This window comes from Puntigrus tetrazona, chromosome 13 (assembly GCF_018831695.1).
Source record: "Puntigrus tetrazona isolate hp1 chromosome 13, ASM1883169v1, whole genome shotgun sequence".
In the NCBI taxonomy this organism is placed as follows: domain Eukaryota; kingdom Metazoa; phylum Chordata; class Actinopteri; order Cypriniformes; family Cyprinidae; genus Puntigrus; species Puntigrus tetrazona.
The window spans coordinates 23,464,986-23,478,740 of record NC_056711.1 but is presented as its reverse complement, the minus strand read 5'-3'; the positions used below and the strand labels follow the sequence as shown (position 1 = coordinate 23,478,740).

The 13,755-nt window shown below is 35.8% G+C and overlaps 1 protein-coding gene across 1 annotated transcript in view; it reads left to right on the top strand.

The window, feature by feature from the left end:
* The window catches only part of rps6ka2 (ribosomal protein S6 kinase, polypeptide 2), a 39,904-nt gene extending 26,952 nt beyond the window's left edge, over positions 1 to 12,952 (top strand). Inside the window, exons 11-21 of the mRNA XM_043256259.1 lie at positions 813 to 877; positions 1,443 to 1,545; positions 1,910 to 2,040; positions 5,321 to 5,446; positions 5,634 to 5,723; positions 6,931 to 7,089; positions 7,681 to 7,842; positions 7,944 to 8,020; positions 8,857 to 8,974; positions 9,976 to 10,113; positions 11,079 to 12,952. Of these exons, the coding sequence (XP_043112194.1) occupies positions 813 to 877; positions 1,443 to 1,545; positions 1,910 to 2,040; positions 5,321 to 5,446; positions 5,634 to 5,723; positions 6,931 to 7,089; positions 7,681 to 7,842; positions 7,944 to 8,020; positions 8,857 to 8,974; positions 9,976 to 10,113; positions 11,079 to 11,204 (1,295 nt within the window). The 3' untranslated portion in view covers positions 11,205 to 12,952. The remainder of the gene's footprint in view (positions 1 to 812; positions 878 to 1,442; positions 1,546 to 1,909; positions 2,041 to 5,320; positions 5,447 to 5,633; positions 5,724 to 6,930; positions 7,090 to 7,680; positions 7,843 to 7,943; positions 8,021 to 8,856; positions 8,975 to 9,975; positions 10,114 to 11,078) is intronic.
* The last annotated feature ends 803 nt before the right edge of the window (positions 12,953 to 13,755 follow it).

Here is a 13,755-nt window from a genome sequence, read left to right as displayed (position 1 = left end):
TTTTATACATAATTTATAAGGCAGAGATAAATGCCATCGAGACCTTGTGTTGACTGTGGCTTAATATTCTTCTGTCTCAGATTAGTTGTATACGTGCCATCCAGGTCTTGACTCACTCGCGTGTGACTACTAACATAGTTTTAATGGTAAAATGAAAATGAAATTGTTAATGAGGTGGAATGCGCTAGTCTAGAATATCTGGGGAATGGCCTAAGGAATTATTTGTTTAACTTTCGGTGTGAAATGGCTTTTAACATTTGCCAAAAATATATATAACTTTATATTAAAAAGAAACAAGCAAGCCAATCCCAGATGAGCGAAAGTAACGCAAAAGTAACAAAATGCATTATTTTCATGACAATGAGTGACATGAAACATGCTGTATTTTACACCAACTGGCAACCCGGGGTGCTGAAATACAATTAGGCAAACTAGCAGTGGATGCGTTTCACAAACCAAAACAGAGACCAAAATTCCAGCCTGTAGTAATGTTTTATCAAAAAACAAACACGTTAAAGCATGTTTCTTAAATATCTGCAAACATATTATGGTATTTTCATGCTTTAATAGAGTCAAAAAGTTGCTAGGGCTTTAAAAGCAAGCTGGATTGTGACATTGTAATGCAATAGAGGATTTTATAAGTGCTTTCAACACTTGTCTGACTCATAGACAGGCCGATGCTTCATGGGAATCTTATTTGTAACAGATGGGTTTTAGGAGAGGTTTGTTCATGAGGCATTTCATCCCATCCAAAAGAAAAAAAAAACCTGTACAACCTGTTATATGACTGAATGTTTCTGGATGTTTTGCAGGTGCAGGACCTGATGGAGTGGAAGAAATTAAGCGGCATATATTTTTTGCAACAATAGACTGGAATGTGAGTTCCAAACTTTCTGTATAATACTATGTAATATTCTGTATTGTTAATTACTCTTAAATATGTAGGCTGATATATGAATGAAAACAGTTAATTTGCTATGTTGGGGAAAGTTACTTTTTAAAAGTAATGCATTGCAATATTGTGTTGCTCCATAAAAAGGTAAATGTGTTGCTTAATCTATTTTTATGGAAAATAGTGCACTACAAGCATTGCATTTTTATTACCTGGCCTAGGCTTGCTCGTTTCTTTTTTAATAAACATTTTTAGTAAGTAATGCATTACTTCGAAAGTGAGTTGAAAAAGTAATAATAATATGCACATAATATGCATAATATACATAATATGCAATTGCAATGCATTTTCCCCAACATGCATAATGTTTAAATATTCAGACGTAAATGTAAATGCTATATTTATTTACTTTTGACTAATCCAACACTTAGTTCACACAGCTTTTGATTTTTAATGTTCTATTAAACTACTACTTCGAATTCACATGAAGTGATAACCTAACTTCTAGCATTGGCATATGCGTCTTAAATTATGTATTTTTGATCAATAGAAATTGTACAGACGAGAAATCAAGCCTCCCTTCAAACCAGCAGTGGGCCGACCAGAGGACACGTTCCACTTTGATCCTGAGTTTACATCCCGCACACCGACAGGTGACGCGAATCGCAGTTGATTTTCAGATAATTCACGTAACACTCATATGCTATTTTTTTTTTTTAGATTAAGGCTAGAAGAATCATTGTTAGCTTTCAAGCGTCATAGACAATGTGATAGACGGCAAGCTGGAAACTATTCTTACATAACAGTCTGAGCCCGGCAAGCACAGCGAGAGTGCAAAAACAAATTAGAGTGAACTGCAGCAGCAGAACCTGTTTACCAAGAGCCCTCAGGTCCTGCCGCATAGTGCACCCAGTCAATTCATACTGCTCAGATGGGATCAATTGTGTGTTTCCATTCATAGAGAGACTGTGTCCTTGTTTCCTTTCTGAATATGTTTGCATCTGTGTGTGTCTGCAGACTCGCCCGGTGTTCCACCCAGCGCTAACGCACACCAGCTCTTCCGCGGCTTTAGCTTTGTGGCCTCTAACCTGGGCCAAGAACAGCCACTGGCTGAGACCAAGCAAAACTCTGTAAACCCTATTGTACAGGTGAGCGCTTCTCTGAGAACTTCTGTGGTGCTGCATGACGACGACCATCCCATCCACAACTGCATAGCAACGTGCTGAAAGGGTTACTCCACCTCAAAATGAACATTTTCTCACCCTCGTGTCGCTCCAAACCTAAAAAGCACAGTTTAGGACATTTTAGATGAAAACCGGGAGGCTTGTGGCTGTCCCATTGACTGTCAAGTAAATTACACTGTACAGGTCCAGAAATCATCAAAATAGTTCATCTGCCTAAAGAATAAAGTTATTAAAATAGAATAAAGCTATTTAAAATACGTTAGCACAAACATAGCGACATGGAAAAAAAATAACACTTAAAATACCTTAACAGCTGAAAACATAACAGAAAAATAACGCTTAAAACACCTTAACTGCTAAAATCAGCTCAAAATATCTTCCAACTGCAAAGCGACACTCAAAATACTTCAGCGAATGTATAACAATTAAAAGCAAAAGCAAACGATTAAATAAATGAGCAATTTTGAATGTTAATGTATTAGTGGCCAGTTAAAAATAAAAGTAAAACTTAAAATGTAATAGTAAAATCATACTCGAAATACCACAACCACATAGTAAAATGCAATGCTGAAAGACACTCAATGTGAAGAAATGCCTTCCTGCTACTTAGCAACATGCTAAAACACTAAAAAACACCGTACCAAAGGTATAACAACTAAAAGGCATTCACAATACTTTATCAGCCACATAACGACACGCAAAAAACACTTACTTTAGCATATGTAGCAACGTACTAAAATCAACACAAAATACAGCAGGATGCATAGTAAAATAGCAAAAAATCAAACACAATACCTTAACCACTGCATACCGACTTGCTAAAAGCCACTCAATGTATCAAACTTAATATATTTTGAATGGCTTATAGATACTTAACCACCATTTAGCAACATGCAAAAACACTGCAAAACACTTAACACTTAAACACCTTAGTGCAGGTAATGACATGCTAAAATGAACTCAAAATACTGCAATTGCATAGTGAAATGCTAAAAGTCACTCAAAATATCTTCCAACTGCAAAGCAACATGTTAAAAACCACTCATAATACCTAAGCAAACGTATACCAACAAAAAGTCATTTAAAATACTTTAGCAGCCATGCAAAAACAATTAAAATATTTGCGCATGTAGCAAAACAGGCCATACTAAAGTTAAAAACGCATACAAAATACCTTAGCAAATGCATAAAAGTACCATAGCAACCACCCACATTACCTAATCATCCATGCAGCAGATTTTGCACTGGCTAACATCGCTTATTTGTGAGGAATATATACATATGTATTTTTTTTCAAGATGCATGATACTGGCGAGCGAGGAAAACGAAGCAATATTTCACTTATGCATGCTTTGCTATGTTGAGTGCTAGTTGCTGACATATAAAAAAATACTGCAGTTATCCAAGCCAAAGTTGTTTTATGTATCCGTTTAACCTTGGTCTGGCTGTACACACGGAGTCAATTCAGACCGATTCCTCAGGGAAGCACAGCTGCGTTGCACAGCACAAAACAACAAGAAAGAGAAGGAAAAAAGAGCCCTGCGTTACATAAGCTGAACTTATTCTGCCAGATGGTTCGTACCTGAAGAGCTGCTTTATTGAAGTGTCTGCTCTGTGGTGGCAGTGACCGGAATGAGATGTATTGATTGGCGGGGATGCACTGGCACACGAGGGGTATATCTGTTCTGCGGTGCCGTCGTCTAGATCATTCTGATCTGATGTGGCATCTGCCGAGCATAAGATATTAACTTACTCTGATAGCGCTCATGAACATGCATGAGTGCAGCTATTTGTGGAGAATTTCTCAATCTGTGCCGTGAATTACTTTTGTTTACGCGAGGTGTTTCATTTACCTGAAGACGCTGTCGGTTACTTGCATCTTTGACGTATATGTCTGTTTCACTTTAAGCCGATGATAAATGTATTTCCATGCGCTGTTTTAAAGTGTATGTCTCTCATACACCGAGGCCCCTGTCCCCAGAAAAAAAAGGGTGATGTTTAAATTTAAGCACTTTAAGATGTCTGTAAGGGGCAACATTTGTGTAACAGTAGCTTTAAACCATGTCAGTTTGTACATTTTTTGTCCCTAAATGAAAAAAGGTGAACACAGTAATACAATATCAATAAAATATCAATTTGGTTTGAGTGACAAAGCAACAGATTTTACATTTTTAGGTGAACTATTCCTTTAAATTTGTAGCACAGCCATGGACATACTGGCTTATTGTATATATATGTGTATATATATATATATATATATATATATATATATATATATATATATATATATATATATATATATATATATATATATATATATATATATATATATATATATATATATATATATATATATATATATATATATATATATATATATGCATATGCAATTTGGTGTGTATATATGGAATTTCTAATTAAATTAAATTAAATTCTGGGTTTGCATAACTGGTTATTACTGTTGTTCATTTCTGTCATAACATGGTTGTTAGAATTATATTTGCCATTTAACTTTTTTACTGTTAAAACTGAAGCATTAAGCATCGTCTTTGCAGCACTAAATTTAGGTTCTTTTACAGTTTATGTTTCACAGTTTCACGTTTTATGCAAAGCGCCGAGATCCAGACCCGTGAGCTTAATGGTGCATGGTTCTGTTTAAATGAAACGCGACGTCAGAGTCACCTTGTCGTTGTCAAGTCTTGTTGTTTCGTCAGCCATGCATGAGTATCAACACACAAAGTGCGACTATTCACCATTAAACAGATGCAAGAAGAAATGGACCAAACACAGTTCATTATGCAAATGTTACAATGATGCAATCTTGAACATTCAACAAGGTCAAGGTTTTTTGTGAAAAAAAAAAAAGTTGTTAAAGGAATGAATTGTTAAAGAACACCAGATGGTGAAATTTTCAGTCAGGTCCAGGTATACAGGGTGAAAGATGTGGGCCGGTAAGTGAAAGGTCGTATGGTCAAACCCCTGGAGGGAGAATGAATTATCATCATTGTGCCCTTGAGCAAGACACTTAACCTCAGGTTAATCCTGAAGGACAGTCGGGTTGTTCTGCAAGAAGCTTGGGGTTAAATCATCTTCTGCAGTGAAACTAAAACCACGTTTTAAAATGCACGAATGCCACTGCATTAGATTACAATAAAAGATACAACAGTTCAAAAAGAAGACTATTAATGGAAAAATTTTACCGCTCATAATAAATAAGTGTATTCATGCATGCGTTTTATTACAGCAACTTCATGGCAACAACATTCATTTCACTGACGGCTACGAGTTGAAGGAGGACATCGGCATTGGAGCGTATTCTGTCTGCAAACGTTGCGTCCACAGGATCACCAGTGTGGAGTATGCTGTTAAAGTAAGTATGAAATCTAATCTTTCGATGCAGTGGTTACCATTAAATGCTTTTTGTGCGACCGAACACACGTTATTTAGTGAACGGCAGAGGTACTGAGCATTTTGATGAATCGCCGCAGAGGACAGCATCACTCAGTGTCATTCGAGGCTTTATCAGACACCGCTGTGACCAGCCCACTTCATTTCAGATTATTGACAGAGCCAAGAAGGACCCGTCTGAAGAGATCGAGATTCTTCTGCGATACGGCCAGCACCCAAACATCATTACTCTGAAAGATGTGAGTCACACCTCGAAAGAAATGCTACTTCGGTTTAATGAAAACCCCTTACTAGGGCATGTCATTTAAATGACTATTTTTGGCAATTCAATCTGTGCCCGTGGTTTTGCGATCCGTATTTAGAGTTTCAAACCTGTACTCATGGATTTGAACTGTTTGTAACTTTTCTGTCTAAGTAGGCAGAACAGAGCTGTTATTTTATTTTGAAGATAAAATTATGCTAATAATAAGTTAATAGAGGTTTCCTATTTGCAGTAGTTTACACTTATTAGTGTAGTATACATTTCTATTTTACACATACATACTGTATATATATATATATAAAATGTAACTAATAACTTAAATTTTGTGAATTTATAGTATATTATAGAAGCAATTTCATAGAACGCTCGAATATGTTTCATAAATTATAGTCAGTAGATGTTAGTATTCAGTTTGATGAAGTCTGAATTTGGTGTGAATAACTTGGACAAAACTTAGAGCTTAGAGAAATGGCTAATCAAAAAAAGGAAGTAAAAGTAACTCATTGCTGCCCCACACATATAATATTTTCCACTAAATTATCTTGTATTGAGATGCTATGTTGTTAAAACACCATCTTTTCTCAGAATATATGACATAACTATTTGTTAAAACAACATTTTGAGATATTATGTCATTAAAATTACTAAAGAGAAAATTATTAACGAGATATGTCATTAAAATGGTATAATGCTTTACATGTGAGCAAGTTAAAACAATAATTATGTTGTTTTAAGGACATAACATCTCTTTTTCAAGAAATTGTCATCTTCTTTTTTTTCGATTTAAAAATACTCAGTAAGGAAATCAACAAAAATACTTTCTTTTCAGCGATAGCTAATGGTCTAATGAAATTTGTCTTGAAATTCCTCAAATTCAGTTTCAAGTTCCCTTCCTGTCATTCCAATTTGACTTTGTCTGTTTTGTAGTTAACTCCTTTTAAATTCTCGGATCAAATTTCGAATTTTGCAAACACTTCAGCCTACTAACAGAATGTTTAATGACTTTTAAAGCCTTTATCTCAGCTGTCTCAACATGTTAACCTGCATTACCTTTGATCCAGTTTCACAAGTTGTCTTCTGGTTGCATAAGGCCTCCTGGGCTCCCTCTAGTCTGCTGATGTCTGTGATTGAAAGCTGCATCGCTGCGGTGTGATGGAGAGAGTGAGCTGTGCTGTTTGCTGCAGGTCTATGACGACGGCAAGTTTGTGTATCTGGTGATGGAGCTGATGAGAGGAGGAGAGCTGCTGGACCGGATCCTGCGGCAGAAGTGCTTCTCAGAGCGGGAGGCATCGGCTGTGCTCTGCACCATCACCAAGACTGTGGAGTATCTGCATTCACAGGGGGTCAGTTTGCATGTGGTCACACTGGGAACCATAAATACTTACTTGTTTGGTTTCTACTGAAGATAAACTTCTAAATGACATTTTTGTCATTAAGCACTTAACCCGTGTTGTTCCAAACTTTAAACCAAACCTTAAAAGCTTTGTTCATCCTCAGAACACAACTTAAGATTATTTTAGATATTGTGACTGTCAAGAAAATAAAAATAATGACAGTGATGCAACAATTTGTCTCCTCTTTGTCTCTCACTCATCACCGTAGCGCCATTTTGGAGAATATCCACTGGATGCAAACAGTGTAAAAGTATTTTAGTCGCTTCATAATGTTACAGCTGAACCACGGATGGACCATTCTGACAATGTCTTTCATACTTTTTTGGACCTTGACGGTATTATTTATTTGGCAGTCCAAGGGAAAGTCAGAAGCGTTTCGATTTTCATCTAAAATATCTTAAATGGTTCTCAAACGATGAACAAAGCTTTTATGGGTTTGGAACACCGTGGGACTAATTTTGAGTTGGGGTAACTGTTTAAGAGATAAAATACACAGATCTGGTCACCTCGTGAACTACATCACTTTTCATCTGTGTCCAGGTTGTGCATCGAGACTTGAAGCCCAGTAATATCCTGTATGTAGATGAAACGGGCGACCCGGAGTCCATCAGGATATGTGATTTTGGGTTTGCCAAACAGTTAAGGGCTGAAAATGGTCTGCTCATGACACCGTGCTACACTGCAAATTTTGTGGCCCCTGAGGTACTTTTAGATACATATTTTTTTCTGTTAAGTGTTATGGTTTATTCACCTTATATATGTATCTTGTCAAACTCACAACAACAAACCTGTGATTCATACAGGTCTTGAAAAAACAGGGATACGATGCCGCCTGCGATATCTGGAGCCTGGGAATCTTACTGTACACCATGCTGGCAGGGTAAATTGAGTCTTTACTGAAAATGTTATATATTACATAAACACCATCTTTCAAAAAAGTTTGGGGTATTTGGATTTTTTTGTACACTTTTGATATAATAGTAGTTAAAGAAATTTCAGTATTTCTGAAAGAATCATGTGGAATCATTAACCCAATTGCTGGCTTTGTCCATGTTTTACCCCTCGCTTTTGAGAGTATCGTTAAAAACAAAACAAGCAACCAGTCGAAAAAAAATCCTGATGGATCTAATCCAAGTGTCACATGTAACCTTGCGGCAATGTTTTTTTCTTAATCCGAGTATGAACGGATTCTATTTGTTGCTTTAAATGAACTGACAGTATTAATCTAGGTATGCTAACACTGTTTCTGCCCACATGACCCAAGAGCCCCGTCTTAATTTACTTCAATTTCTGTGACATTACAATTGACCCCGTCAAAACAAACAAATCAGAACTCTATGCAGCACATCCTTTCTCCCATTGCCCAGATGAGGGACTAATTTCTAGAGCAGTGTGGAGGGGATTACTAGGTAAGCCGGGTCAAGTCACAGAGTAATTGTACTGAACACAATGCCAGAGCTATCAGAAGCCAAGCAGCTCTCTCAATTTAATGTTCCTGGCTATGGATTGAGCTTTAAACCTCTGTGTAATCAGAACATTTAAAAAAAAAAAAATTACACTCTTCTGACCCGGCCATATGTGTATGCTAAAAATAAGACAGTGGAAATGGGGGTATTACAAAAATAAAAGCTCTTTTCTTTCTCTTTTCTCACCCTTTCTCTGAGAGGGCACATTCACAAGTTCTTTCACACACTCAGCACTCGTTCTGTCCCACAGTTTCACGCCCTTCGCTAACGGCCCCGACGACACACCAGAAGAGATCTTGGCTCGCATTGGCAGTGGGAAATTTGCCCTGTCAGGAGGCAACTGGGACACGGTGTCTGACGCAGCCAAGGTCAGCTTCCTGATTTTTGCATGTTGGGATTACGTCTGGCCAATACAGTCTATACCAATTTAACCAACTTTTAAAGTTAAAAATGAATGTTTTCTTGAAGTCTCCTATGATCACCAAGATTGTTTTCTAGAATATGTTTTGAAATGTATAAAAATTAGCAATAATTAAATACCAGATCATCATATTAGAATGATTACTGAAGGTTCACGTGACATTAAATGGTAATGATGCTGACTATTCACAGGAATAAATTACATTTTAAAATATATTACCACAGAAAGCCGCACTTTCAATTTGTAATAGTAATTTACAGTATAACTGTGTTTACTGCTACTGTTTTAATTATTGCGATTTTTGACCTTGTGTGTATCAGCATTACAGTTTGTAGTAATAGACAGCAGTCTAGATAGTAGATACTGTTCACAGGCATTTTTCAAATCAAAGTGATCATCCTTATTCCCTTGTTAGTGCGGACTCTGAAGTGAGCATAGCATTGTCTTCATCTGGGATGTTCCCCTGACAATTTTCGCTGTTTTTTTAAAAGTCATAAATGTCCTTTATATTACTGTTAGCGTAACTGTTGCAAATAAACATACCTTTTTTAATATGCTAATATAAAAAACGAACATGTATAAATTTAACGTTCATTCATTTTTCGGCCCTGAGCGAATCTGCTGACGCAAATCATCAACACACGACGTTTTAAACACCCCAGTTCGCGATAAAGAGGAAATGACATCGCTTTCTTTGACAAGTGCATTCCAACCGACTAAATAATTACACGCACGTGCTCTGCTCACTTCAGATTCCCCACTAACAAGGGGACAAGGGCGATCACTTTGATGTGGAAAACGCCCGTGAACATGTCAGTACACGATAAGCGTATATGCCTGTTAGATTATTTAGGCAGTAAACAGAAAATAAAAGCAGAAGACGCTTTATTGTCTTTATTAGTTTCTAAATGAACTTCAAATATGTATCGTTTTTGTCACCTTTGACAGGATATTGTAACTAAAATGCTGCACGTGGACCCTCATCAGCGGCTGACCGCACCTCTTGTTCTCAGACATCCCTGGATAGTGAACCGCGATCAGTTATCTCAGAGCCAGCTGATCAGACAAGACGTTCAACTGGTGAAGGTACCGCTCCTGCTCCACTTTTCAAAGTGCAATATCGCCACCTAATGTTTGCCTTTAAAACTTCATCTCTTCCTCTTTACGGATGGAAAAAACTACTAATGAAATTAATTGTTCGTTTATTTAATTAATAGTATTTAATTAAATTATTTTTTTTCATAATTAAATTTTTTTTAGTCCTGTTAAGTAAATTATGGAGTATTTTTTTTTACAGTAAATGTCACAAAAATGTTTTCAAAATATGTTCTTTAATGCGTTGCTCACTAAGGCTGCCTTTATTTGAGCAAAATACAGTGAAAATCTGTGTCATTATTTCAGGCGTCAGTATAACAATTCTTCAGAAATAATTAAATATAATATCATTAAAAATATTCTCGAGTTGTGCTGCTTCAAATCATATTTTTTTTAGGACTCTTTAATGAATAGAAAGCTTAAATCATAATCATAAACAATTCATTTGTTATAGTAATCATTTGTAACAATGGTTTAAAAAAAAAGGGCTGTTTACTCTCACTTTCTATTCCTTTTATCATTTAATTTTCTTACTAAAAAACTAAACTACTTTTCCAATCTTTTTGTATTCTATCGATTTGTTTTTTTTTATTTTTATACAAATAACAAGAGCAAAAAAGGCCTCTAACACTAGCTTGCTTTATTCTTTTTGTATTCTATCTTTTTATTTATTATATATTTAAAAAAAAAAAACTTGTGTACTGCAAGATAACTGAGACTTGTTATAGCACTTGCGTATCGTTGCTCTTGTTGATTTTGATTATTTCCATTATCCTCATTTGTACGTCACCATTGCTGAATAAAATAATTATTTATATTCGTATATAATCATACTGAAAACCTTTGATCTGCATTACGTATTGTTGCATGATTTTATTGTTTAACTGTCACTATTTGTACTTTGTCATTGTATCATTTCTGATATATTAATTCTGCCTATGACGTTATTTTTTTAGGGGGCGATGGCTGCCACATACTCCGCTTTGAATCGATCACCTCAGGCCCCAAAACTGGAGCCAGTGCTTTCTTCCTGCCTAGCTCAGAGAAGAGGCATGAAAAGACTCACATCCACTCGTTTATAGCGCTCCAGGTCGGACACATGAGCTTCTACAGCTTTAAGAAATGTCAGAGCGCACCGCTTTCGGACGAGGCACCAGTCGACCGCCAAAGCATCCGGGGCAGAGCGGAAAAAATTGGATCGGCCACAGAGTGTCAGAGCGATCTCCAAAGAGCGACAAATGATCTGCCAAGCGTCTCTGCCGATGTCAAGAGATTGATGAGGGCCAGATGCGAACATCACAGCTGCCGGGGCTCAAAAACAGATCTCTCAGAGCCTGACGCTGGTTTTCTGTGTGCGATCCGCCCCTGTGGACTTCGGGAGTGTAGCATCATGAAGTGTGTCATTTTAACGGTGCGTAACGAAGATCACGGTTATCATTCCCAAACTGGGCGGACGGAAGCCCAGTCGCTCATAACAGTTGCTGTTCTTGCTGCAGACACTTCAATTAGAGCCATGTTAGAAGATGCTTTGGTCCATCATGGTGACAGTGCTGCATCTTTAGCATTATGAGCATCTTTTGAACATGCATGCCACATTTTCATGACAAACAAATGGTTCTTAAATGCTAATGAAAGCACAAGGAACATCTTTAATGTTGTTTTTGTTTTTATAACCTACTGTAATGTCCTAGTTTCACTATTTTATCTTTTTTGGTCATTTTATTGGTATTATTTAATGCTGATACTACAGAAAACATCTGTTTTTAATTGTAATGTTTCTATTTTTTATTATTATTATTATTATTGCATATTTGCACCACACTGGTTTTATTTATTTGTTTGTTTATTTATAAATGTTTTTGTTAATATGCATGTTTATTTATATTCATGTTTAATTATTTAAATATTGATGTTTATTGAAGATATCCACTACCTTTTTTTTAATATATATTTATTTTTAAGTGACCTTTATGCATAAACATGAAACCTAAACAAGTGCCACGCTTTTGAACTAGATCGACTGAATGATGATAAAGAAAAAAAAAAAAATCGAATATTGACATGTGCATGCATTTTCGTTTTCATTTTCATGGAAATTTAAAAAAAAAAGTGTAAATATAGTTTGAGCTAGACTACCTTTAACGACAAGATTTATGATGATTTATGTACTGAGGTCATTGCTATTACATCTGTCATAATCTTCTATTAGTTTATGTTAAAGTTTACCAATGTTACATCATTCTTCCATTAAATGTCACGACTTGCCTATATGCATTAGCTCATGAAAATATTTTAGGAAATCCATTTTCCACTCTCTGCTCTGTGAAACTTACTTAAGGATATTCAGAAATGATGTTTGCATGCCATACACAATTTGTAGCAGCCTCTGAAAGATCGACGATACCAGTACAGATGAAAATAACCTTACTTTTGTATGATAAAGTGATAGTCCAGTATTTTTGTATGAATATGATCAACACCTTTTCCAAAACGAAGCTCTGATACGCAGAGAAAACACATTCTGGGCTGTTTGAGGAACTTCAGCCAAACTTTATCTTTTGCTGGCGTGGCTTATTTTTTACATGTGAAAAGCTTTAAATTTTTGTTGTTGCTGATGCTGATTGTTTTTCCCTCCCAAAACAGGTATATGTGAGTGCATCAGTGCTTCTACTAGCTTAAGTTAATGCTGTACATCAGGTGTAGAGACGGTGACTACCTACCAAACAGCAATAGCATTAGGATCTGTCCTTGCTAGAAAAGAAAGCATACTTTTATGCCCTGTGTTGGCTTGTATACCAACAGTTTATAAATAAACAACCTAAAAATGTGATCAAACTGGCCTCAGTCTTATTATGTGTGGTGCTTGATGAATTGTGGACCATGTCAGTTCTTGGAATTGATAGGGTGATGCAATTATGTTCACATATTCATAACGGTGCCCTGGAGAGGATGTTAATTTATATTTAATTTGGTTAATTAATTAAGTAGCACGGGCATATTTGTATATAATTCTCAATAAGTTTCCTTACATAAATATAATGAAATGTAATGTTTGGTCATGCATTGCTAAGAACTTCATTTGGACATCTCCGAAGGCGATGCTCTTAATATCTTGTACTATTTGCTCTTTATAATATTGCACCTTCAGATATTCATATATCATATATATATATATATATATATATATATATATATATATATATATATATATATATATATATATATATATATATATGCAGATATCAACAAATATTGCATATGTAACCATAAAGGGAAGCTTATTTATTCAGTTTTCAAATGACAATTTCGAAAAAAGTTACCCTTTTGACTGGTTTTGCGGTCCAGTCTCACAAATACTCCTTTGCAAAACGAAATGTGGGATTTCTTAGCGTTTAAAACCGAAATTAAAAAAGGACTGCGACACCCTCCAATCTGACGGTAATAAGGATGACAAGTACAAACGAATTAAATAGAGCGTTTTTTTTAACAATTTATATGTTTAGAATGAATTTTATTGCTCATATAAAGAACATATAATAATAATAATAATAAGTCCGGCTTTTTTATTGAGAATTTGTATATCAGAATGTGACGGGCACTTTAAAAAAAGACTACACGTCACACGTACATTAC